This window comes from Poecilia formosa, unplaced genomic scaffold (assembly GCF_000485575.1).
Source record: "Poecilia formosa unplaced genomic scaffold, Poecilia_formosa-5.1.2 Scaffold193, whole genome shotgun sequence".
Lineage (NCBI taxonomy): Eukaryota > Metazoa > Chordata > Actinopteri > Cyprinodontiformes > Poeciliidae > Poecilia > Poecilia formosa.
The window spans coordinates 45,399-72,182 of record NW_006800132.1 but is presented as its reverse complement, the minus strand read 5'-3'; the positions used below and the strand labels follow the sequence as shown (position 1 = coordinate 72,182).

Sequence of the window (26,784 nt, the reverse complement as noted above, 5' to 3'; positions counted from 1 at the left end):
AATGCAATGTGATGTAATGTTGGGAACAAGTCAAGCTCAACTGAGCGTTTTGAAATATTATCCAAAATTCTACGGAAACAACAGAAACGTTATGACCTCCTGAGTTACGCATTCAGGAAGGTTGCTATGGAGCCAGTCAAAAACAAAGGCACAGCCTTGTCTTAGCTCTAGGTGTGTAGATGTACTTTCATCTGCAAATAACCCATTTGTAAGGAACAAAAAGGCAGCAGTTGTGTGTTTTTCGTTCTAAGTGATGTCTGGTGCGGTGCTCTCTCATCCTCCCTCTCTCACTTTGCTGACTCTTCATCTGTCGGCCGTGTCGCTCTCTCTCCTTAACAAGATTATGTTTTTATTGGTGGCTTTAACAATTAATCATAATAACTCTTACACAAACAAAAATGTTCTCAAATTAACAAAGTCTTGACAAGTCAATGAACAGACACATGAACTTTTACATACAGGTTGGTAGACTTCCTTTTGGTCATCTGTCTGCTTGACAACGCGCCCAATGCAGTTTCTTTCTCCGCCGTCTACCTTCCTCTTTCGACTTCCAAAATGTTGCGCTTCTGACTGCTGTTCACTGGAGATAAACTTACTGAGTCATAAATACTTACAGACTTGACATCACTTCACTTTAACCACAGACCAATACATACACAGAATGCAACATACTAATTTTCTCTCAGTTGTGTCTAGTTCCTTCTGGTTTTCGAGAGAATATTTGCAAAGAGAAAACTGAAATGCGACCACACTCAGTCTGATCTGCAACACTGTGGTTCTTCTCAACCACAGCGAGCCAGTTCTGTCAAATTAAACTAGGCCGACAGATAAAACTTATTTATCTACAAAGAAGCCTCAGACATGCACTCTGCTACGGTGTGGCTCTTAAATCTTAAGCGCACACACCGTTTCAACCCCCACAGCCCCCATTAGACTGCGGTCACCTCCGTCCTGGGATGCTCGCTGCCAGGCATCAGTCCCAGCCGCCATCAGCCGTTTGTTTCTCTTTAACCTTTCATATAAATGTGACGTGTAGGAGCTGCTATTGGCGCTGGCAGGTAATTTGTGTTTGCGGGAGACTGTTCCATTGGTGTGTATAAAAGTGTGTGTCAGTGTGGCGTGAGGGCTGTGCGTAGTGCACTTCTCCTTCATCCCCTCTTCCACTAATGCAATGAGTTCCCGGGCCCATCAGTCCACAGCCAAGACCGCAGTGCTGCATCAGGCCCCCTCATTATTCTCTTTACTGCCTTTCCGCCCTCAGCTTGGTAACAATGCGAGTGTGTAATCATATTTGGAGCTGTTGTAAAAGTCCTGACAAAAAAAAGAAAAAAAAAAATACAGCTCATGAAGTTCCCCTTTTTTTTGCCTGACACCTGAAGTGGTGTGCAGCACAGATGATTTGTTCACAGAATTATTGCATGAGCTAACAACTCAGCCAGAGGTGAAGCCAGGCCTTTTTTTTTTTTTTTTTACAAAAAAATGTTTTTGAGGCACTAGTGGAATTCATATGCAGTATTTGGGACAGGAAATAGGCAGCAAGAGAGAAAGACAGCAAAAACCCAGGGTTGGGAATTGAACCCCAATGGGTTGAGAATTTATGCTGCTTTTCAGTTGTACTTGAAACTGGGATATACAGACTCCACAGTCGGAAAAATCAATTGGAATGCCCTCCGAAGTTGAATTTCCCACTGGAAAACTGGGAGCAACTCAGATAGCCCCCCAGTTACGACTTGTAGTGTGTTTCAATATGGCCGCTTCTCGCATCAACAGTACTAAGCTGTTGATGCGACATATTTATTTCACAAGACCCACATGTACGATTCTGTCTAAAATCAACACTGCATGGAGTTTGTTACTTTTTTCTCAAATATTTCTTGCATATAGAAACATAAAATATTACAGAAAGTTATTTTTAAAATTAATTGTTCAAAAGTTGTGCATTAGACATCTTTTTTGGTTAAATAATGTCTTTGTAAAACATAAAGATTTAACTTATAAGGGACTGTGTTTTCTTTGTTTTTTACATCCTAAGTTCTTATGTTTCATCTTTGGATACTTTGAGTTCAGTCTTGTTTATGGTTGTGTGTAAAAAACCAACTTAATTTCTTGAGCAGTAAAACTTAATTAAATTAATTAAGTTAATTAAGTTTAAGGGAGGCTTTCTTGCAAAATGGAAGCACCCATCACACTTTACTATCAACAATTAGAGACTAGAGAGGGAAGACAGCTGTGTCAAATTAAACTGGTGCAACAGATATAAAAGTGTTTCAGGACTTATTTATCTGAAAGCAAACAGAAGGAAGTACTGCCACTTGTTTTGTTTAAAAAAAATTAATCCAATTAAATGATACAGATTTGATCTTTACTGGGTTTTGTTTTGGGTTTTTTTTTTTTTTTTAATCTTTGACCTTTTCTAGAATTGGGATTTGGAGGTTGAAAAAAATGAAATTTGTGAATTCCTGTGATTTTATGCACTTTGATTGGCCTCTACATGTGTAAAGCAGTTACAGGAATACTGTATAAAAATAAACACAAAAGTCTAACCAATAATATGTTTGTATACGTTTACAGTTGCCACTTTTGCCATAAAGCGTTGTGCTGCCTTCCTGGTTTTCTTTCGATGTGCTCTATTTATTCGGATCTTCTTTTTAATCCAGCTGTCTAATCCTGGTTCGTCCACGCATTTCCCCGCCAAACAAAATAAATGTGTTATTCTCCTACCTTATAAGGTGAAAACCGACTTAAAGGCCGTGATGTTATTGGAGCTTCGAAAATGGCAACGCCAAGCAGGGATTCTTCCATCTGTGGTCCCGCAGTGAATCACCAGGAAGTTGGATGACACTTTTGCCAGCAGACGTCAAACTCATCCCTGAATAAGGACCACCGCAGCAGAAGACGGGCGTTTAGGGTTGGAACTGTAGCCATGAACAGCAGAAAATAGCTTGGATTTGAAATTTGTGCGTGTGCAGATGAATGTGCCTTCGCCTATGTGGGCAGGTCTGTGTGGGCACATTCACAGACATAATGAAAGTTTTGGAAGACGTGACGGAGACGACGTCTTGACACGTTGACAGCCAGCACATTGAGCACATCTGACATGAATTCAATTACAAGACACATCTCTTGTCTCCGAGTTGCAAACAGATGTCTGTCATCCTCTCCGAGTGGCAGCTCCAAAAGCCCTATTTTGGGAACGTGAATTTTCCCTTTTCACCTTTTTTCTTATGGATTTCTCTTTCTACAAAGGTGCTTAAAAATGGAAATAGAGGAGCTGCAGGGTGGTCTGTTTGAGAAGATGGAAACTAGTCATCTTCTCATTTAGCATGGCACCTTAGAGTGTTTTTGTGACTTGGGAACAAATATGTGTTTTCAATGAGTGTTTTCATAGATATGCGTCTTAACAAAGCAAGCAGGACACTGCCATGGAAAAAGTATTCACACAATTTCAGTTTTTTCCTTATTTTGTTATATTCCAAACACAACTAACAAATAAGTAAAAAGTTACATACTTTTTACTTATTTGTTAAAACTGTCACTATGTCAGAATGGTATAATATGAGGCAATCTGTGGGAAAAAAAAGTTCCTCTACCTTCTCCCTGTGGTCTCACTGAACAAATACATTCTCCCTCTTGCTCTCTGCTAGCTAGTGCTAGCTTGCTAGCCAGCTAGCATGGCCACTGGTTGCCATGCTAGCTGGCTAGCTGTTTTACATTTCACATTTTTTGCTTTTACTCTCTACCTGCTGCTCACACTCCTCTGATATCTACCCTGCCGTATTTTTATTAAAATATCACGTTGAGCTATGCTCACCTCACTCTTGGCAGTTTTCTTTTCACTCTTAAAATAATAACAAAAATCACTAAAAGTGCAAAAGTGAAAATAAATCAAACCCAGTGTGACAACATGAGCATTCATTTCCTCCTGCTGTCATAATTCTAAGTAAAAAATAATTCTACATAAAAACCGGAGGTTGCTTCAGGACAGAGTTAAGTTTCAGTGCTCTGCTCAAATGCTGCAGTGAAATCAGGTCAGACACTTAGCCGTGTTTGTCCTTATAACACAGATTGGAGATACGTTTGGCATCTTTGCCTCAGGCAGTTAATGGATCAGCTGTCGACCCCCAAGTGTTACTTATAATCTCCTCCCCATAGACTTGATGAGATTTAAGACTTTCTCCTAAAAAAAACACACAAAAAAAACATGAACAGCAGCTCTGCAGGGAATTAGAAAAGAAAGTTCTAGAAGGAAAACAAAAAGAATATGCGTCGCTGCAAAAATAGCTTTTTAGTCAGACAGGGATTAAAGTCCATGAAAACCTTTGCCTTTGGATGTTGGGAAGGAACTGTTTAGATACAAAAAAAAATGTTTTCTTATTTATTTTGTTGGTAGGGCTTATTTGAGTTTTCAGTCATCCTCTTAATCTCTCTGCTCTGCTGTTTGTAATTTGGGAACAAACTCAGATAGGTTGAGGTAACCTTACAAATAAACTGGAATTTTTTCACTCGTATATAAATCAGTCAAAGCTAATTTAGGAGTCATCTTTTTTTTTTTTTTTTTGGAAGGATCCAATGAGCTGCAGTGTCCTATGAGTGAGAACAAAACAGGATTAGAATTAAAGGATTACAGTTTCTCTGAACAGAATGTTTTAATCTAGTTGTACTGTGTTCTGGTCTGATTCTGATATCTGATTTTAAATCTGCTGCCAACAGTGTTTCCCAGTCCATAAGGCAATATTACTTAAATGCTGAGTGCTGTTTCTGATCCTGGTGTTACATAAACTTCGATAAACCACACATGATTATGCAGTATGCCGTGTGCAATCCTGCTGCAGGTGTTGCCCACACATCCTGAGTTAATTTTATACTGCCAGAGTATTACTTGCAAATAAGTCTCAGAATGATTCTTTAATGTTTATATCCACGTTTATAGATTGAGTACATCACCAATGGCTATGATATCATTTTAAGCCGAACAAGAATTCCTTTACTCTGCTCTACTTGTCATTTGATAAAATTCAGAATGTTAAAATCTACCCACAGATGGCTTTAAAATTTTCTAAACCATATTAGTTGTTTTAGTTAGTGCTTTAACTCAAATACCCTGTCCATTTTTCTCAGACTTTTTCTATTTTTAATTATCAAGATAAATGAAAGCGCTTTTAACTATTTTAACAGCTTTTACAACTTTTATTCTGTACAAATAAAATATTTTTTTAAACATTTTGGTTTTCAACAGTATCAATTGTGTTAACAGAATAACAATATTTTATGTCTTACATTAAAAACCAACTATAAAACTGAAAGAGGTAATGCTCCTTTCATGCTGTGTCTCTTTACTAAGCTTCACACAGAAGTAGCCATTACTTACTCACCAAATGCCATAATAATATGGTTTCTCTGGTTTTTACAATCCATAAAGAAACATCCATTTTACAAATAGACACCAAAACAATACCTTTTGTGTGAGAACTGTTCCAAAAAGAACAAAGTACAGAAAGTTCAAAGTGAATTCAGTAATCCTCCAGCTGTTTCTCTGCTAGCTCAACACAAATATACAAAGTCTGCTAGCATTAGCATTAATTAGTCTCCAGAAATATGTCCCATTTTCTACACAATACTAATCACCACCTGCACAACGTGACTCACTAGTTGACTCTCGATTCAATAACCTCTTCAACTCTTAAAGGTAACAAATATATATGCATCAAAATACTTTTTTTTACTGACCTGAGAAATAGAAAAGATGCGAAACACAGTTGAGCTTCAATAAGTATCTAACAGGAAGGTTTATTCTTCTGTGCCCAACCGCTATACCACCAACCCGACAGGCGCCTGCTAGCGGTCATATGTGGAATCGCACTGAGTTACTGAAATAACACAAAAGAACTTATCACAATGAGAAATTAAGGATAGAAAAATAAAATGTTGGGTTACTTTTATACATAGTGTTTTCATTAACATTATAACAGCTTGCTTTCACCCCTTTACAGACTTAACTGTGTAGTTCTGTTTTTAAGGAAACATTATTTGGTAACTAATAAGCCATTCTGCGATTAATGGTGACTCATTGAGCAGAGGCGACATCACACTGTGTGTACATGTAAGAGATTAAAAGCAATTGATCTTTTTGTCAGCTAGCTCTGATTGCTGTTAGCATTGCCAGCTGAAGGTCTCTCTTAGTGTAGTTTCTAAATATTCTTGCTTTGTACCCATGTTCTAAAAGACTGCAGCTGTTCCCACATCAAATGTAAATGGAAGGCTAAACTAGGCTGAAATTAGCCGTGTTTCCATTAAATTGCACAAACTGGAATTTAAAAAACAGATTTCCTTAATGGAAAAAAATGCCAATTTAGAAAATGTTAACATTTTTGCTAAAAAAGTATTTCTGCTAGGATGAGGTAGTTTTTCACAAAACTGCAATGGAAACACTTTTTTTGTTGCATTGTACAAGTCATGTGATCAGCAACCGGACCTTACTAGTATCAGAATAGATTAAGAAGACAAGAGGAAGGAGGATGGTGATGCAGCATATTTTTTAATAACTTATTGCATGAACAAACTTATTCACGTGGGATTTTAACTGTTTCTCATTTAATATACAGACCGCAATTATGAAATGGTGCTTTTTTTGTCATTAGCCGGATAACTGTAAAGTTTTGCGCACATTTTAAATGGAAACCCAGATATACTTGCTCCTGTGGGAAACCCAGTGTTTCCAATCTCTAGTTTTTGTCTTTGTCCAGCATAATTTTGCCTTGCATAAATATTTGCGAGAAGACATATGACATCTTGTATTTTTTTCACTCTAAAAACTGGAAAATCTCTAAAGGAGACGATGCAGATCACTCTTCCTCTGTCCCTGACAATGAGATGCATGTCCAAACTTTTTTTTTTTAAAGATTTTTTTGGCTCTAGTGGCCTTTATTCTATAGTTAATTGAGAGGAAAGTGGGTAATGAGAGAAGGGGGAAGACATGCTGCGAAGGTCACCAAGGTTGAGAATCAAACCCGTGACAGCTGCATCGAGGACTAAGGCCTCCATATGTGGGTTGTGCTTAACCTCTGCGCCACCACAGCACAACCTGGCATGTCCAAACTTTAATCAACCTCTTTCAGTGAACTAAATAAGTCGGCTGCTGCACAACCAACAAGGTTTCTTTGTTGGATCAAGCTGCCTCCAGGTTCCCTTCTAGAAACTCCTTTTTGTCTTCAGTGACATTTAAGCCATCGTACTGAACGCCTTTGCTTTGTCCTCTTGGTCGCCCTCATGAACTTTGTTTTGTGGGTTTCTTTTTTGTCCCTCCTTTCTAAGGCCCCTTTTGCTTGCACAGCTTAAAATTTTTCCCCCTATTTTTGTGAGTTTTGGTGGTTTCTCTGCTTTTTATTATGTATATTCTTGTGATTTATGTTTCTGTTTATTTTTGTGCTTAGTCTGGTTCTGTTTAGTTATGATTTCCTTTTTGTGTTTGTTCGGCCTCAGCCGGCCTCCCTCCGTCGCCTCGAGCTTTCTGCAACGCAACTGCTTCGACCCTTCAACTCTAATCAGTCTCGGCTGTTCTTTGTTTAGCGGTCAGCATAACATATACACCTCCTGATTCATTCAGTCCCATATCAGATCCGTCTGCTATGCTCTGATTTTAGCTGGTGCTTGTGTGGCATCGGCCACAATCTGTTGTTTTCCATGTTTTGCTGTTGCCACCCTGCTTGAATTTTGTTGCCACACTTGGAGATCAATTACGTTTCATCGTTTGGGTCCTTCACACAAATTTGTGATGACGATTGAGGCTTTTCTACACTTGTTTTGTGTTTTTCTTCCATACATTTGATCAGTTTGGTGCCACAAAGTATCCATACATTTGCATCTTATTTTGAACTTACATCACAACCACAGTTTTATTTTTTTTGTTCATCGATTGTGTTGAAATGACCTTCTATTGCAAGTGCTGCCTGCTTTCAATAAGAGTATGATTTTTTATCCCCGTCCCATGCGAATACAAAAAATGTCATTGTAATCTATTTCTGAGCTTCTCTCCGTATTACAAACACCTGGTGTCTGTCACGGCAGCATGGCGCGAATAAATCAGTCAAGTTCACGTTATCTTGTCACACTGTCCTTTACTCCCTTCGCACAGCCGCGTTTGGCTGCTGCACGCCGACGACAAATGAAAACAATAACCAGAACCGTATCACAGAAGTAAGAAAAGATTGCTGTTCCAACCGCTTTGAACGCCGTTTAATCATCTTATAAAGTAAGGCGCCCCGTCAGGTGTGTGCACATCCGGAGGAGAAACGGAGACGGTAAAAACCAATGAGATGTGCGGCTGCAGATAAACATAATAGACTGTATGACAGCGAAGTAGATTTCGGCACCTTCGGGGAATTGGAAAAAAAGGGCATTTCAACACTTAACGTCGTGGTTTAGGTCTTAGAAATCCACTGTAATGAAGTAACGGTGTCATGAAACCAGCAGACCCACAAGTGATGTTTTGAACCAACAAATAAGAAAGAGAGAGAAAAAAACAAAACAAAAGTGGTTATTTTTTTGTTGCTTATTCTGCTTTAAAGTGTCAATTCTTCAATAAAATGTTAATTTAATTTGAGTCCTTAAGTTGTTTTGGCACGCTTCAACCAGCATTATTCCATGAAGAAAAGCGTTTGCTTATTGCCTCCTAATCGAATCGATGCTAATTACGGTAGAGCTACAGTTCGCCGTGCAACATGTATCATTCTAAGCATGTCTCTTTTTGAGATGTACATTAAATCAGAAAAAAAAACCATGCAAAAAAAAATCTCCTATTTAGAGAAACAGGAGATTGTAGATTAAAGTCTTTCCTCTTCTCTCTCCTCTTCTCTTCTGTTTTGATGAATGCCTTGTTGTAGCTAAATCTTCGTTTGAGATGACCTTTTCTGCCAGTGACTCACTGGCCTCTTTCTGAGCTCCTGGTGGGGTGAGTCAGCACACAATCACTACTTAATCGCTCCAAATATCATCCTGTCATCAGAGACGGCAGCTTTGCTTGGGTTTGATGGAGGATTATGAGGAGGGAAAATGGTTCGCAAAAGTAAAGGGGGTTGGCGAGGAGGGCTGTTTTTCACAGGTGTGGCTCAGCAGTCTAAACGAGTGCAATTAATTTCAAAATGAAACAATGATCAAACACAAATACGAAAGGATTGTTTTGTTTTTTTTTTGGATACTGTTTGAAAGGCACCTAAGCCGAATAGCATCAACGCAAAGAAAGGTATCACCTCCAAGAGCTACATCTGATCTGAATACATACAAATACTTATTTAACCGGCTTTAACCAGAAGTAACAAACATAGAGGTGCCTGGTGGAGAAGTACAATGCAAATGGTTGGCAGCTAATCCCAACTGCAAAATTTTGGAGCTCTTGCGATTTAGGCTTATTTTTCAGGGAGTTGACTGTAAAGTCCTCTGCCTATCAAAGTTTTCTAAAGTGTTTCTAAAAGTTTTCCCCAGCAAATACGGATAAATCATATGTTTTCATGTCATTCTTCAAAGCCGGGCAGAAATCAGTCAGCTCTGTTATGACTTTCCAAAGCCATGTTCTTGTTTTCGGAAGTATCAAACTTTAAATTTGATGCCACGGGCATTGATTGTTGCCTTCGTTTCCACTTCACAATTGTTCACTCAGGTTTTCTATGAAACTGTATTTGATCTGCTTTAATCGGCACAGGTTCAAGTGTAACTTGATATACTTCGATAAGAACTGAACGTGTTGTGATCCTTCAAGCTCCTTAACACGGCACAGCTGAAGAGAAACGGAGAGTTTTAGAGGGATTCAAAGAGTGACCTGAAGTCAGAACTCAAAAGAAGAAGTAAAAACCAGCTGTCACATGCCGCGTTGCTTAAGCTGATAAACTGATGATGTATGAGAAACAGAAAACGGCATAGACTCACCACGGGGGCACAGGATCAGTTTCAGTGACTGAAACCATGTCAGCCAGTCATAACTGAGCCAAATCAGCAGACACAGGAGAGGAATTATGGGAACACATGGGGGATCCCTACATCTAATTCCTGCCTTTAACTCTTTGAGCTTTTGCTGTAATAAAATACTTTATTCGAGGCTCTCACGGCTATGTAGACGCCTCAAAAAAAAACAAAAAACAAACAACTGAACGACTACGATCTCTTATTAAAAATGAATGGTTCTGTCTGGCCATGGGACGGAACAAACATTCAGCTCTGTTTGTCAATATATAAAGTCCACATTAGAACATTGCCACCGCATTAAGCAGCATTACTCAACCACTGCTCTGGGGCATATCCAACTCGATCCAGAGACTGGCTTTATTTACAGTCCACAACTCTCTGCTGAATTTAGAAAATCTGCTTTTAGCTCTTTGTGCTCTACAGTGTTCGCAGAGCACACAGAAAATCAATTACTTTGGCAACATGAAGTCAAATGGTGGCAAGTCTTTTTGGCAGGTTCCGCACCTGTTAAAACACATTGTTTCACAGGGCCTGGTCACATCTTGCACCCGCATCCAAGGTACTGCACTTCTGCAAGAGCGTGTACTATGTTCTCAGTGGAGTAATGGAATGTTATCCAAATATTTCCAAGTAGTTTTTCAGCTAATTTACTGATCCTTTGCAACACCACCTAATCACGTCGAGACGCTATGATGGACGTCAGAAGTGAGGGACAGGAGAGGGTGCTGTGGTGGCGCTGGGGTTAAGCACAACCCACATGAGGAGACCCTGTCCTCAACGTGGCCGTCGCAGGCTTGATTCCCAGGCTGGTGACCCTTGTCGTGTGTCTTCACTCTCATTTTACTTACTTTCCTGTCATAGCACTTTCAAATAAAAGTCTCTAGAGCCAAAATTAAAAAAAAAATTAAAAAAAGAACAGAGGAACAGGAGTATTGAACAGAGCAACTGCGATTGTTTTCCCAAGTTGCTTTTGCCAATGTAGCCATGGCTTCCACCTGTTCAAGTCGAGATAATTCGTCTGTGGTATGGAGCACTCAAGATACCAAAGACAGGAAGTTGATGACACTCCATGTGCAGCAGCTGGGATGGATGCCATCATGATAAAGAGGCAGAGTGTTGAACTGTTGTCCTGTGACTTGTTTTGCTTCTTGGGAAAGACCTGAACAGTCAGGTTCACTGTGGGCTTCTCTTCTCTCCGTTGCAGAGCAGCATCCTTCACCTCTCCACTGCTCTCCATCAATCATTGGCTCCGAATCCGACCCGGGGCTTTTCCGGGAACGGAGTTGTTTTTCAGCATGCAGATAGTGGAAGCAATCCAATCTCGTCAGAGTTTCTTTATCTTGGAATGAATTACGTTGCTGAGTGTCTGAACAGATCTCTGGAGAGTTTAGAGGCTCATGTACAACAAGGAGAGTGATTTTATTGATTGCCCAGTGGAAATGTGGCTTCTGTAAAACTTCGTCTTCACAACCTGCTTGTCCTTCACTGCCTAATTTGGTCCTCGTGACAGCTCCTTCTAGAACATATTCGGTTTCTTCCTACAACTTTTCTCCTTGTCGGCCCTGTGCACCAGTCTTGATGCAACTCAACCCGACACCATTGTCTTTACAGTCTTTCCCCCTCATGAGTAATCGAATTAAGACCTTCTGATCTGATCTGAGAGGGAATTCATCAAAAATAATCCGACTCGCGTAATGTTTAAAGTTTCTTCTAGCAATCCATATATTTGACTGTAACTGCTCTCACTGTGCTATCGTGTTACTGTTAGTACACATTGTATAGATCCATTTTGCCCTCGGAGAGGTACGCTCAGAGTGATCTCATCAAGTGAGCTTCTCCTGGATGATGCCAGCGCAGATCTGTTAATCACCTGCGTGCTGGATCTGAAAAGTGCTGCAACCTGAGACCTCATAGGTGTCTCATGGCTCCATGACATCACATCATCCACGACTGTGAGCTCAGGCCCTATAACAACCATCGCTGATCACTCAGTTCCTCTGCGTAGATGCGCTCATGAGTGTGACTAGAAACAGTTGAAACTGTGCCAGACCAGGGCAGAGAGAGAACACCAGCACCATGTAAGGCCCGAGCAGGAAGACATTGTGTCGCAGCCCCATCTGACCCGACTAATTATCTATAATCATAGACCCAAGCCTGGAGTAAACCCCCCATATTTTATTTGAGATTTAACTGCTTTCGGTTTTAGACCATAATTTGAGGAAGCAGTGTAGTTTCTTCCATTTATAGCTTTAAACATCTTCCCACTCCATTTTGTCGCTTGTTGTAATGCGACAAAACGGATCAATCATTGGGGATGTGTGATTGATAGGAGCGGAGCAGTTGTAGTCTAATGAACATCAGCACCTTACTTTCTTCAGATCAGTAGCTCCAAATACACCGTATTTTCTGGACTATAAAGCGCACCTTACTATAAGCTGAACCTACAAAAAAAAACAAAAAAAAAAACAATAACCTGGAAACGTACATATATGAGCCTCTGATATGTCCGCCGCTCTCAAGGGCTGCGTCCTTGAGAGCGGCTTTAAGTTGAGGGTTGCCAGATAGCCCTCAACTTAAAAGCTGCATCATATGAGTTTGAATACATTTCTCCTTCGTGACTGCTGCTAGCATGTGCTTGTTCTAAATGAAAATTAGCGCTTCCTTCTTTGATTTCCAATTTTTACTTCCAATGATTCACTTCCTGCTAAAGAGCCCCCTGGTGGTTGAAGAAAAATCCACAGAAAAGCTTCACCGGGCTAAAAGCCTCGCGGTTCAAAGTGTGGGAAAAAACAGTAGCGACTTATAGAGCGAAAAATACGGTATAATATATTCCAACCACTTCAGCATAGCTTGGACGGAAAATAAATAAATAAATAAAAAGATTCTTCTTTTCTTCTTCTTCTTCTTCTCCTTCTTCTTCTTCTTCTTCTTCTTCTTCTTCTTCTTCTTCTCTTCGCTGCCCTGACGTTGCATATCGCCACCTACCGAAAAGGATGTGTAGTGTGCAACTTTAGTGTGTCAGTGTAACAATGAGACAGAAACTACACGTTAAAATATAATGGAGTAATAAAGTAATAAAGTAAGAAATTGTCCTAAAAAATGCTGCTCAAGTAAAGCACAGATTGTCTAAAAGTGTACTTAATCACAGAACCCAAATAAATGTACTTTGTTACTGCCCACCCGGTTCCACATTTAAACATATAAATATATGAAAACATTTCTTTCTTCTCTCATATCTATAAGTAAAGTGTTTTCAAAAAGAGGAAAACAAGGTTAAAAGTGGAGCAGCAATGTGCATCATGTCAGGACACTGAGTGAGCAGGAAACTTTACCTCCAGATTCCTAGTGTACAAGATACTGACCTACATCTAGGTCTTGCCAAGTGTGCACTTTTAAACACTGACAAAGTCTATGTTTGGAGGTATGTGGGAGGACAGTTTGACAATGAAGCTGCAGGAGTTCAGGCAGAAGCTTCTCTCTAGTCTAGATTATATCATCAGCACAGCCTGCTTTCTCTGCCCATTTGTTTATTTCACTTGTTCTACATAATGTTTTCAATTGCATAATCATTACTTTTAGTTTTCTATTTTGATACTTTGACGCCTGCAGCAGTACACAGTTTTCAACCTCTTTGTTTTTGCTTGTTTGGTTCATTTTGTTTGCCTCACTCTGTTGAATTTCTCTCTTAAAAAAAAGTTTTATGCTTATTTAGTTCAACTGATAGTTCCCCTTATTGAAATAAAATGGCACATTACAAAAGCATTCATGGTGGGCAACAATTTCAGTCTTTAGATCTATAAGACTGGTAAAGCTTCATATTGAAAATGATTGGACATCACCATGAGTACCACCAGTCACTTTATAAACAATGATTGTAAGGTGGGTCTTAAATGCAACCATTTAAAAAAAAAGGTTTAAAAAACAAAAATTTGAGACAGACTTCTGCTACAGCGTATTGAATATAGAATCCTTTTGATTCTAACACAAAGCAACATGATATTTATTCAGAAAATTTGACTTTTCTCCGTAAAATCTGAAATGTAAGTACAAACTGTTTGGGGTATATTAACCTCACATTCAGAGACTTTTGATTTTAAATATTCTGGTTTATCACGTGAATCAATTTCCTTCAACTTGTACTGTCTAAGAAATGCAATCTTCTGACCTCGTCTTGCATAGATTCAAACACTTCATCACATTTACTTGAGTCTGGATTTCTCCTGGTGCTAAAAGATTTCTTTAGCAGCTTCTGGCAACTTTATGTATGAGAACAAACAGAGGGCCACTATTATACAGCACATGTCAAGAACCTGCTTTGGGTCTAAATCTTTGTAAGCACTGGATCCCATTTACTGCCATTTTACTAGATCAGAAGGCGGGTTATAAATGAGCTGAGAGATTCAAATAAAATAGCCTAATGTGGATTTATACTGCCATCTTGTGGCTGGAGAGTAAACGGTCCCTTTCACTCCATCAGACAATGAATTTCTAAATAATTTAAGACAAAATGTTTTCCAAGTAAGTGTACGAAACTGTGATAAATCACTTAATTGTTTACATTTTCGTATTTAAATGCTGATTTAAGAAGACTTTGTTAACCAGTTGAAGAGGCTTTGGTCTGAAACAAGCTGATCTTCCGAAAAAATAAATGGGTCCAGATTGCAATACCTAATTGGAGAGAACAGTTTGATAATCTCAAACTAAATCCTTATTGTTGTATTAATTTCTATTAAGAAAAAATATGTTGTAAACCTAAAAGAATAAATATTTGGCGTCATTATCATTAGTTCTATACGGAAGAGGATTAAGGCCACCGAAAAAAAGAAACTATACGTAATTCTGTCAGAATTCTGAGATTAAAGTCAGAATTCTGAAAAAAAACTCAGAATTCTGAGATTAAAGTCAGAATTTTTTTTTTCGGTGGCCCTAATCTTTTCCCGTAGTTCTAGAATGCACATGTTATTGTATGTGAAAACGATTCGTTGAACCTAAACGTATTATGCTTCTTTTATGCCAGAAATAAATAAATAAAAAAATAAAATAAAAACATTTCCACACTTTTCGGAATGAGCCTGCCACTCACAAAATGGCGGACTAGCTTACGTATAGTTTCTTCAGACAAACAACCGGCATACATACGTATTATTCCCAGCATGCAAAGCTTCCCGAGAAGAGGTTTGTGACCGTAAAAATTGTTTAGTTTTAACCACAGGAAATTTCAAGTTTCCTTTTAAAGTACGATATTTAGCTATACCTTTAAGGCACTTTAAAATACATGCGAAAACCGTCTGAAAATAAAAACAAAACCATTAGATAGATGATCAATAACATTGTTGCTATATATACTTGTCAGTGAACATCGTTTTCCCGGTTGGTCCGAAGGCGGTGAGGTTTCAATTGATTGCTACAGTGAGTAACAGAACTTCTACGTTTCTTCTCTCCCCTCCCTCACCGCCGGTATAGACTAGCCTTTTGCCTTAATGATTAATTTTATTTAAAAAAGTTGGTGAAATGAAATGACACCAAACTAGTATAGCTCTTTTCAGGACCCTCAAAGACGCTTTACAATGAAATTAGTCATTTTGATTGAGGCACACATCCACAAGTTACATTAACTCAAGTCTTAATTTGTTTTTTTGCTCGCGTTTCTTGTAATTAGCTTCATCAACTTGGAACGTCTCTTTCTCCTTCTCCCATCGCATTGCATGTAGATCAGAAAGTTTTATTTTGGTTTAACCAGCACCTTAAATGTTTGTTGTCTTCTTGAAATAAACTCCTCAGGGCTTTCTTAAATTTACATTTACTAATTAGATGATTTATGAAGGCAAAAGCTAGCACTACATTTAAAATAAGTCTGTATCCTTGTGCTTCCTCTTAATTATGCAGTAACTAGACATTATATCAGGGGTGTCAAACTCCAGTCCTCAAGGGCCGCTGTCCTGCAGTTTTTAGATGTACCACAGGTACAAAACACTGGAATGAAATGGCTTAATTACCTCCTCCTTGTGTAGGTAAGTTCACCAGAGTCCTGCTAATGACCTAATTATTCTATTCAGGTGTGGTGCAGCAGAGGCACATCTAAAAGTTGCAGGACAGTGGCCCTCGAGGACTGGAGTTTGACACCTGTGCATTATATAAAACACAATATTGCTACTAATAGCTGTGCAAAGATGTTACCACTTTTTTTTCAATGTTTATGATTGGATGATAAAGTTCTGTAGAGACAATAGTTCACCTTGATTAGTTTAATTTTAATGACTACGTAGAACTGTAGATACGTAACAGGAGCCAAAGTTCTGCTTCGGGAGTTTTATAGTTGGAGAAATGAAACCACACCATGAAGAAGAATGTAATTTATTAGAAATATTAACCAGATTCAAACACAACAAAAAAGGAGCCATGAAAACCAGTTTGAGTGACTGCTATAACTCTCTCTGTTTAATTTACATCTGGCCCACCTTCTGCCTAACACGTGTCTGAAAACAACTCTGCAGCAGCCCAGCTGATAACTTCCGACCTGGAATGGACAATCAAATATATTTCGGAGAAAGTAACCTAAACATGTTGTGTGTTTTCTACATCCAGCAGCTTTCACAGCAATCCCAGTTTGTATTCGACCATCATGTGAGGCTCGCCCATCACTTCACTCTGGCCTGGATCTACAGACAGACAGACAAGACAGATGGTCAGGCTTTATGTTGACACTGATCAGCGTTCAATCAGCACAACCGACTCTGAACCTCTAAACAACCAACATAGGACACATGCCATGGATTTTATTGTTTATTCTACTTAAGATTTATTTCAGTTAGATTTTTTTTAAGTGAAGTCTTCACAGAGGAAAGAGACACTAACCGCAGAGGATGTCCTCGAAGCCGATGCACTCATCGCTTCCTCGCAGGGTGTCCAGAGCCAGGTTGGAGCTGGGTAAGAAGGGCAGACGCTGGATCTGGAACACAGAAGCACCTTTCATCAGTACCAATAGAGGAGACTTAAACAAAAAACAGATATAAAAACAGGGAGGTTAAAGGGAAGGGGCCATCAATGGGGTGGAGTACCCTTACCTGTCTGGCTGCTCTGTACTCCATCTGCAATTTGAGTGGAGCGTGAAGACCCTGGATGTTTCTGAGTGTAGAGAAATTCATCTTGTCCTGGTTAAGCTGGAACTGCAAAGCACAGAGAGACATCGCGGTAAGCAGCCTGCAGGCACACGTAGCCAGACGGAGGTTTTAAAGAGAAGCAGCAAAAGCAAATGAGGTGGATTAGCAGCATTTGCTAACAACTGCTGGTCATCCAGGACAAAGCGGAATATCATCTCTGAAGATAACCGAACTGCTAAAATGTCACGACAGTCATGAAACTGTTATAATGCAACAGTCGTCAGTCAGAGGCCTCTTCAGATTCACTGCAAGACAGACTGCTACTGGATATCATTCCTGCCCACAGTGTGACCATCCACAGTAACTCTTTGAGGATGCTGGGAGGAAATGAGCCAGGAAGACATTTATGTTTCATTTGGAATAAGTGAAATATTTCGAATTTGAATACTGATGGTTCTCAGACTGTAGTCAAAGTGCTAATGGTAGCATACCAGTTGTATTTTGTGGTATTAAGATAGAATAATTAAAAAATGAAAAAAACTAACTGATTTATGGTTCAGGATTGGTCAGAAACCTGCAGTTTTCCCATGTTATTAATTATTCCCAATTCACACTTCTCAAACTTAAATTTCTAAGCAAAATTAATTTAAAAATTGGAACAAAAACATAAAAATAACACATTAAAAATGTCTCGTACTGTAGAGAGCGTTGTAATAAAAGGTTTCTAGGTTGTTTGTGTGCGTCACTGTAAATGTATTTCCCCCATCCTTTCCAGTCATTTAAATGCTGACTCAAAAATATATTTGCCGCATATGTACAAGCATTTGTCGAGTTGCCAATGAAGGAGTCTTATCCAATGTATCTTTTAAAGCTTGAGCCATGAGGATGAAATTTAAAGGACACAAACTAGATAACTTACATTCTTTTCTGACAGCTCCAGTGGGTGGCTTGGAAGAAGCTCATTCTTTACACTAGTGAAGCTTTTGCAGAGAAAGGCAAAAACAAATAAACCCCCACAACAATTAGCACATTATTAATTGAAATCATAATTTCAATTATGTAAATATATATCCCATAGTTTCTTACCCGCTACGCAGGGAGTCCTGTACCCCATAAGCTCCCTGTGGACACAGTCCTGCCACAGGTACGCTGTCTTTAAGCTGAGAACGGAGTCCGCGGCTGTTCTGTGACGCACAAATAATAAAAAAAACACATCCAATCTTCATATCTGCTCACAATAAACCAACACAAAATGCATGCAAACATTCAGAGCTGACTTTATATGAGAAAGTCCAGGAAAACATCGTTGTTAGCATTAGCGCTAATTTAGCATTAGCTCGAGTGACTAATCAAATTCACGAATCAGTTCCACAACATGACCAGACGAAACGCTATATAGGACATGATAATACATTGTATAAATGTAAATAAAAATAACGCAATGGTCCTGAATCTGTCGCCTACAGAAAATTTAAAAAGTGATATAAACATGCTACAATACCATTGTGACTTCTTTCCTTACGCTTTCCTTTTCATATGCTCGTATATCCGCTTGCGTCGAGTGGTATAGACGAAACATCCGGTCGAAACTCCGCCCCTACAAAGTGCTCCGTAATGCATGAAATATTTTCACGAGATCTTGTAGTGATGCCATCACAGCCTGTCTGAATGAAATTTCGTTTTTATTGACCTACATATATATCCCATACCACATTATCACTTCAACACACAACTGACATAAGGCCAATACCGACAGACTACACACTCATTCATAACGGGGGTATAGCTCAGTGGTAGAGCATTTGACTGCAGATCAAGAGGTCCCCGGTTCAAATCCGGGTGCCCCCTCTTTTGTTCTTCGCTTGAACTTTTTCATTGTTTTTGTTTATACAGAACATATTACAAAATATTTTCAACATTTTAGAACTTCTCATCATTTTTATTATCCAAGACATGAGAGGTGACAAAATAACGGATATACATTGTGCCCTCTCCATATCAGTATATTTTTGCACCTTTTTTCCTATAAATATGACTTTAAAATGTCATGCACAGATATTATCAATTGTAACTTAAAAAAATAACTTTATATACAGGTCATTCTTGAGTCCCCACGGGAGAGTAAAATGTTGGTGTTATACAATTCACTGACCCCTCCCTTTGAGTAGAAGTTTAGGGGAATGCCTGTAAAGCATACAAATTGATTTTATTTTCCAAATCACAGCAGAAAGCACTACAGAGGTCCAACAAAACCATTGTTCTTTAAGTTAAAATTAATGAAATTTTACTTCTTGGTTGGCTATTATATTCTGTAAGATAAGTTTAAAATACATACCAGTATATTTGCAAAAAAGATTTCTTAAAAGTGAAACCATTCATAATTTGAGAGGATCAGAGATTTTTTCAAAAACCCAAAGGTCAGAAATAAACAAAGAGAACATTGTATTTCTGTTTGTGAATCAATCTATCTAAAGAAACAGAAGAGAGTAGATGAGTTTTTACTTTTTCTTACCTCTTCTGTATTCAGATTCTGCATATACTTCAAATTGGATGAAAAAATAATCTTAATTACACCATAAACTCACAGAGTGTGGTAAATTAAAAACAACTTGATCACACAAATGGCAGCAATGTAATGTAGTAAATACCCAATAAAGCTTTTGGAGACATAGTCCAGTTACCATTCTTGATTTTATTCTGCTTGACCTAAGTTACTGGAGGTCCCAAGTGACTCAGACCCACCACTGGCGTTAATATTGCACGATCTGTTTGGGGGAGAGGGGAAAGAGAACATTAAGGTAAAATATTACAAATTATTTTCTTGAAAGCATATTTAATCCATGAAGACTAAAACAAAAAACAACAAAAAAACAACATTTTGATAACAAAAGCAGTGTGATGAAAAGGTAAACGTAAAAAGAAATTTGTTAACCTTTGCTTATCTCGGACGTGTGACTGCAGGCCAGTTGTTGCCACTCTTCCATGTACCTGCAAAAGCAAAAATATCAAAGCAAAACTTAACATAAGGGAGCTTCCAAACCAGAGATAGATAGGATAGTCATTTCATCAGGTGACACATGAAATTAGAGAACCCAAGAGAGAAATTAACAAAAGGGATCACGTATTTGTTTACAAACAAATATGTGATCTGAAAACTTTTGTAAATTAGCTTCAACTACATCGAGCACATGTAGTTGAAGCAAAAACCAGTGGTGCTAACTTATGTTAATCATGAAATTTATGCTAATTATGAAGACAACTGCAAAATCCTGGAGGGACTGATGAGTGTGAAAAGAAAGGAATGAAGATAGGAAGTTTTCCATCTGTCCAGTCGAACCAAGTGTGTTGGTCCATGGTGTGGAAGCACCCTTAGTTTTACAGAACAATGTAAAAATGCACATTGAAAAGAAATGTTTGAAGAGCTCACTCCTCAAAGTTGAGGCTGCTTGTCCAGGCCAACAGTTCATCCAGCTCCCAGTCCAATATTTCATCTTCTCCTCTGTCTTCGATTGAGCTCATCATGTCCTTCGCTGATTTCCTCGCCACTGTCAACAGGTCGGACTGATCGGACTGCTCCTCCAGAGTCTCCTCTCGGCCCTCCTGGTACCTTTATGTAGCAGGAAGATAAGAAATAATCAAATGCACCTCTATTAGATTTTTAGACAACTGAGATGCTTTTCTGTTGTTTTTTTTTTTTTACCTTGTAGACCATAGACAGAACTTTAAAAAAAAAAGTCTCTAAAATGGAGATATTTAAGGAATTTGTTTATGTGTAAAAGTGTGGACTGAATACCTGGAGATTAAAAAAAAGCATTGATTAAAGAAATATTTTGTAGATGCAGATGCAATATGTTTTGGGAAAATCCTTCAGCCATTACCGAATTGTCCTTGCAATGAATTTTAATGCCGTTAATGTTGATGTCACTGCCATCTGCTGGGCAAACTTAGAAAGCCTATAATTAGCCCATAGTTGAAGTGCAGATGTCTGTACATGGAACGTGTTGAACTGAGTTGTTTATTCAGTAAGAAGGAAAGATCTCACAAAACATGAACGGAAAGCACCAAATGCAATTAAGAGTTGAAAGTTTTACGGTTATTTGTATGTTTTATCAAAACTGCTGTATGCAACTTCTTTACAAATACATATGCTTTTTGTTGTTTGCTCTACTTAGATATTTGTGAAAACTAGTTAAAACTGTTAAACTGCGTCTCGCTACAACTCACATCCGCCTCAGCCACTCAATCTTCCTCCTTTTCCTCCATCTCCTCACATCCTCTTTCCGCTGCATCTTCGACGGATTAAAGTCTATTTTCTTGACGACAAAATTGTCTATGGGTTCTTCCTTGGTAAGGAGCTGTTGGAGAAGCGAGACATGTAAGCACTTGCATTGCTATCTGCGTGCGGTAGCTGAAAGACGAGCTCCCTCTGATCACCAGAAAATATATCCAAATATATATATGTTTTTTCCCTCTTACTTTGCAACAGAACAGCCTCCAGTTGTTGTTCTCCACACGCCGATACCAACCCGTTCGGTCCGTCGCGTTTAGAGTCGGATCCCTCTCCTCAGTCAAATACCTCATGCGGAAGAGGTGATTGTAGTCCTTCGGGCTGCTTGCGCATATATCCACGATGGGCCGGTAGGTGAAGATCTTGTAGTAGACCTGGGGAGGAAAATTCACCTGAATGAAAAGTAAAAGCTTAAAATGAGTAGGTTTGTTCGTACAATCTTTTTCCATGATCTTTTTTTGCGAATTTGTGGTGTTTTATTTACAACTTTTCCACTAGCTTACCCCTCCTAGTCGAAATCGGATGAATACGCCTGCCGCAGGATCGAGCAGCTCTGCCTGTGAAACACAGTCGGATTTGAAGAGTTTTGCGTTCGACTGAGATATATATATATATATATTTTTTTTTGCTTCGACGATATCTATCGGTCTGCTACCTCTCGAGGATTGACGGTTCGGAGAAGTGACCTGGGATCCTGCTGATAGCATTGGCTGATCATCTTCTGGACATGCCTGAAGACTTCTTTGCACTGCGTTGTTGACAGCGTCGGGATTGTTTTCATATTACAACCAACAACCACTTTGTTGTATTTTATTGGGATTTTATAGACTAACACAAAGTAGTACAATATTATGAAGTGGAAAGGAAAACGACTGATGTGTTTTTCAACAGTTTTTTGTAGAAAGAAAAATGTTGCATGCAGATAGTTTAGACCCCCTTTACACTGATTCCCGTAAAAAAAAAAAAAAAAAAAAAAAAGAAAACAAGTTCAACACACCATCTTCAGACTGACGCATGGATATATTAGCATCAAGCTGTGGGTTTTGTTTTAATTTTGATATATTTATTTAATTTTTTTGCGCAAATGAAGAAGTTAGTTATAAATATTCTTTTTTTAATGAATGTGTTTCACAAATATTATATCTCAAAAAACAAAACAAACAAACAAACAAACAAAAAAAAAAACATCCATTACAAAACATATTCCAAGCTCAAACTCTTTTGCAAAGCAAAACTTATGGGGGCAAAAAAAAAAAGAAAAGAAAAAAGAATTCAGTCAAACCTTGTGTTGAGCGACCACAAAAAAATACCAATAAACATGAGGATTTCTGACTGTAAAGCAACAAAATGTGAAAAAGCTAAACAAGTATGAAAACTTGTCACAAATATACTAAGACCGCAGAACGTACCACATATCTTCTCCAGGTCCGCTGTATTATTTTTGCTGCTTTGTCCTGTGGACTGGACTCGTCCTCCAGTTTCTGGAAACTAGTGGTGGCTAGGCAAAAAGGAGCAGTGCATTTTGCTCAAGCTGATTCTTTGTTGGAGGAAATAAACATACAGTAGCTCATATTGTTTACTCTGCGTTGCTTCAAAACCTGCTACGATACTTTCTAATGAAATAAGCAAAACAATCAGATAAAGGAGGCTATCTTTACAAAATGTTAGGGATCCTGCATGAAACCCTCTATCAGTCTGTGAGTGGGGGAATGGAAAACTGGGGAAGAAATGTGAGGTCAGATGCCAATTAAAAAGTTGAAAATGAAAAAAAAAATAGACCTGCTTTCACTTCATCTGGCATTTCTCATATTTCTTTGTACATAAGGCTCTCAAGCGTTGAAGTGGCTTTTACTAAATAGTGAATCCCAGCCGTCCAGTGAGTTTGTTTGAGATTAACGCGCTTCTTGTGTAACCGTCTAATATCTGGAGCTGGATAAGCCAAGGTTAACTACAAGGCCTTTCAGACTGGTCTGATTAAATGTGATAGCATTTGGTCCCATTTGGCCAAATGGGTAGTAATATGCAATGGTTGATGTATAGAAAATAATTTTAAACATGAAAACAAAAAAAACCTACATTAATGCAAAAATAACTTCTCATTTTTGCATGTTTGTATCTATCTATCTATCTATCTATCTATCTATCTATCTATCTATCTATCTATCTATCTATCTATCTATCTATCTATCTATCTATCTATCATTCTTTCCTAAATGTTAGGACAAAATAAAAGCTACAAGTTTCTTGCAAACAGTTTTGGATTGGGCTTGATTTAAATTTGAAAGTTGACCTTTGTTAACTAAAATAAATACCATTTTGAGCTGTGTTTTTTTAAATTTACACCGTACTCACCCATGAAAACCACTCTGAGTCATCCTTTCTACAGGCGACTTCAAAATAAATAAATTAATTAAATAAAACACGAGTTCCCCAAGAGGTAACAAAAAAAAAAAAAAAAAAAAAAGTCAGAAGAGAGAACACTTTAATTCCTACAGTTACCCGGCAACGGGAGAGTTCCGCATGACACCCGGAAGTTGCTCGAGACGTGTTCGGAGGAAAACTATTTCAAAATAAAAGGAGACAAACTCTCCGATTTTGCGCCAAAATTCCTAAAAAAAAAATCTATTTGCTTATAGTCAGAAAGGTATGACAGGGGTTTTTCTCTATTTCCTTTCTTCAAACTATTTTAAACCACGATTATAAAGATTTTGGAGAAGTCCAAGACGATGATGTCATGGTTTCTATGTAAGTTTTTATAGTTTTAGCAACAGTTTCGGTAAATAAAGTCACAACTGGGAATCTATTTTAAGACACCACTCTAAAAGGAACCGACATTTTTTTCCCCTCTGTGGCACAGCAGAGTCACAGAAGGAAAAGGAGTGGTGCACAAGAAAGAATGGTGAACAAAATAGCTTCTAGAAAAAAGTAAAAATAGTGACAGAAATGTAGGTTTAACTATTATCTTTTAAAAAACTCCCCCGATAAACATTGCTTTAAAAATGCAAAAATGCTGATACTTGTCAAAGGCATACTCCAATAAAATTAATATAGGGGAATATCAAACTTACATTTAAATAAGTGTCCCTGTTTACTCAGTTCTTTTTAGTAAGAGTTCAACTTTTAAATAAGAATTGCCCCAGAATTAGATTTTTCTATTTCAGTGTATTTCTATTAATCCATGTACTGTTTTGTTTAAAAAAAAAAAAACATATTTTGCCACAACTACCCAATGAAGACATAAATAAACACATGTGTAAATTGAAAAGCGAAGCGTCAGGCACTATCCTTATGAAATAATTGCAATAGTCATCTTGGACAGTATCAGTGTTATTTGACTAAATCATTTACGTCTAGATGATGTAGAATATTTCAAATTTGATCAATTCGGATCATTATGACTTGCATCAGGCTCAACCAGTTGATGTCTATGGCAACATAGACATCATTATTCCGTCTTTTTGTCATTTTTTGTGATTTTGCTCTACGATGACCTAAAGATTTTTATTTACATGCAAAACTTGAATGTTGTTCCTGGTTTGTTGTAATCTCAAGGCTTATCCACCCATATGCAGAAGATAAGAAACGTACTGCAGAAACATATGTTCTCTACCTACAAAAATCTGTTTGTCCATTTCATTTTAAATAACTACACGATGCAAAGTTTTGAGCAAAATCAGCTACCTTTCCTGATAATGTTTATGTTTTTGTTAAAACTATTAATTTACATTTACATATTTAATCTGTCATTGTTTTTTTTTTTAAAACTAATCAGTCATTCCGACTGATGAAATAAAGAGAGTGGGAGAAGCTGACTTTGTTTGCTTAAACAGCAAATTGATTTGTTGTCTTTAAACTTCAAATAATTTCATGANAAAAAAATCATTGTGTGCTCATTAATTTGATTTTAATTTTCTTTTCCGAATATTATCTTTGAGATTTTTATTTAGTTGGCATTTACTGATATTTAATCAGTCATTATTTGTAAACTAATCAGTCATTCAGACTGATTGAATAAAGGTAGTTGACTGTTTGCTTAAACAGCAAATTGATTTGTTGTCTTTAAACTTCAAATAATTTCATGAAATGAAGTTTTGGAATAAAAACGAAATGTCTACCAGTTACACTTTCACCAGTGTAGACAAAATTACACACACCTTCTTAAAACCAACAGTGTAACTTGTTCATAGTCTCTGTTGTTCTTGTGGTGTGAATTCACCAGTGACTCATAATCTTTCTGCATCAATAGGATGTTGCAAAAGCGGAAAAGTAACAGATATACTTATTTATTTGCAACACATCATCACTGGACGACAGTCTGTAGTTTGATGTCATTTCATTGGAACTGTTAAAAACCAAGTGATACTTTTCTTTAGAGTCGTGAAAACCAGTGATAACTTTAGCTTTCGTATCTTTGTCTTGAGATGAAGGACCATCAGAGTCTGATGGCGACTCTCTGTGAGAACATGCTGACAGTCAACATGTTACTGAGTGTCTTCTTTCTGCCAGGTGAGATGTTTGTTCACTTCCTTTCATGTAGAGACATCATGTGAATCATTTGTAATCTCAAATATTTTATCTTAATCTTGTTTAAAAGCTCCACATTTACCATGCTGCAGCTGAACTGGAGTTTATGAATCATGAATGTTTCTCTACAGGAAGCTGTTTCTTCACGTTATGTTCATCATTTATCTCCACTTAAGGTGTTTTGCCGGATGCATGTAACTTTACTGCACCAGCTCTCAACATCACCGCACCAAAGGAGATTGAAGCTCTGAGTGGATCTTGTTTGCAAATCCCATGTAGCTTCAAGACAAAAAAGGAAACATTTGACAAGAGCGCAACTGTTGTTGGAGTTTGGATGAAACATAACTTAGATTTTAAACATGATCCACAAAGTGTTATTTTCAATAGCAGTAGGACAGATAACACTGACCAACTGAAGATAATTGGAAACTTGAGAGAGAAAAACTGCACCACCCTGTTTAATGACTTAAACTCCACACATGCAGATAGATACTTCTTCAGAGTTGAGAACGGGCCGTTCAGAGCAACAGCTTGTAGCAATCCAATTAAGATAAAAGTTAAAGGTAAGAAAATCTTGCTTTAAAAGTTCTGTAATATAAGTCCAGTGCTGAAAAGGCTGATTATTAATATTTTGTTGTCTATGTAACCGTAAATCACTGGGTCACTTTTTAAAAATGTCTGGTTTAAAACCCCAGATTCTCCTTGGAGTCCCAGCATTAATGTTCCCTCTGACCTGAAGGAGCATCAGTCTGTCACTGTAACCTGCTCAGCTTTCACTCCCTGTCCACACTCACCTCCTCAACTCACCTGGAATCTCCAACAAGACTCTCTCAGACAAACAGAGGATAAATATGACATCACTCTACCCAAGTATGGAGTTTGGTTGCAATATAAGTCAGATGTCAATAACAATCAACA

The 26,784-nt window shown here is 38.0% G+C and overlaps 3 protein-coding genes, 1 long non-coding RNA gene and 1 other non-coding gene across 6 annotated transcripts in view; 2 read left to right on the top strand and 3 right to left on the bottom strand.

Annotated features, from left to right (window-relative positions):
• LOC103147989 (uncharacterized) overlaps positions 1-5,851 on the bottom strand; it is a 54,677-nt gene extending 48,826 nt beyond the window's left edge. Inside the window, exons 1-2 of the long non-coding RNA XR_477309.2 lie at positions 5,728-5,851; positions 2,722-2,869 (exon numbers count right to left, since the gene is read on the bottom strand). This is a non-coding gene — a long non-coding RNA (uncharacterized LOC103147989). The remainder of the gene's footprint in view (positions 1-2,721; positions 2,870-5,727) is intronic.
• A 10,441-nt stretch (positions 5,852-16,292) lies between these two features.
• pomp (proteasome maturation protein) lies at positions 16,293-18,666 on the bottom strand. The gene is made up of 6 exons (XM_007566573.2): positions 18,556-18,666; positions 18,141-18,238; positions 17,974-18,034; positions 17,019-17,120; positions 16,810-16,903; positions 16,293-16,613 (listed from the first exon to the last, which is right to left on the bottom strand). Exons 1-6 carry the CDS (start codon positions 18,631-18,633, stop codon positions 16,546-16,548), a joined length of 501 nt encoding a protein of 166 aa, XP_007566635.1. The 5' UTR covers positions 18,634-18,666; the 3' UTR covers positions 16,293-16,545.
• A 164-nt stretch (positions 18,667-18,830) lies between these two features.
• trnac-gca (transfer RNA cysteine (anticodon GCA)) lies at positions 18,831-18,902 on the top strand. The gene has a single exon. It is a non-coding gene; the product is annotated as a tRNA-Cys (tRNA).
• Positions 18,903-19,730: 828 nt separating this feature from the next.
• On the bottom strand, positions 19,731-23,834 carry LOC103148012 (uncharacterized protein C11orf65 homolog). 2 transcript variants are annotated; one of them, XM_016678896.1, is made up of 9 exons: positions 23,695-23,834; positions 22,752-22,840; positions 21,998-22,090; positions 21,846-21,899; positions 21,531-21,716; positions 21,279-21,409; positions 20,482-20,661; positions 19,987-20,042; positions 19,731-19,819 (listed from the first exon to the last, which is right to left on the bottom strand). In XM_016678896.1, exons 1-9 carry the CDS (start codon positions 23,696-23,698, stop codon positions 19,761-19,763), a joined length of 852 nt encoding a protein of 283 aa, XP_016534382.1. In that variant the 5' UTR covers positions 23,699-23,834; the 3' UTR covers positions 19,731-19,760. The 2 variants fall into 2 exon arrangements, with proteins under 2 accessions (XP_016534382.1, XP_016534381.1); XM_016678895.1 differs by having other exon boundaries at positions 21,531-21,734; positions 23,695-23,832.
• A 1,781-nt stretch (positions 23,835-25,615) lies between these two features.
• LOC107837959 (sialoadhesin-like) overlaps positions 25,616-26,784 on the top strand; it is a 3,190-nt gene continuing 2,021 nt past the window's right edge. Inside the window, exons 1-3 of the mRNA XM_016678900.1 lie at positions 25,616-25,848; positions 26,043-26,429; positions 26,562-26,743. Of these exons, the coding sequence (XP_016534386.1) occupies positions 25,764-25,848; positions 26,043-26,429; positions 26,562-26,743 (654 nt within the window). The 5' untranslated portion in view covers positions 25,616-25,763. The remainder of the gene's footprint in view (positions 25,849-26,042; positions 26,430-26,561; positions 26,744-26,784) is intronic.

Excerpts from the sequence above, each read along its gene's own strand:
- pomp (XM_007566573.2), bottom strand. The coding sequence starts at position 18,633 with ATGTTTCGTCTATACCACTCGACGCAAGCGGATATACGAGCATATGAA. Across the intron at positions 18,239-18,555 it reads TAAGGAAAGAAGTCACAATG|AACAGCCGCGGACTCCGTTC; the intron begins GTATTGTAGCAT and ends TGTGCGTCACAG. Across the intron at positions 18,035-18,140 it reads CAGGACTCCCTGCGTAGCGG|CTTCACTAGTGTAAAGAATG; the intron begins GTAAGAAACTAT and ends TCTCTGCAAAAG.
- LOC103148012 (XM_016678895.1), bottom strand. Across the intron at positions 21,900-21,997 it reads GAACCGTCAATCCTCGAGAG|GCAGAGCTGCTCGATCCTGC; the intron begins GTAGCAGACCGA and ends TGTGTTTCACAG. Across the intron at positions 20,043-20,481 it reads AGCAGCCTCAACTTTGAGGA|GTACATGGAAGAGTGGCAAC; the intron begins GTGAGCTCTTCA and ends TTGCTTTTGCAG.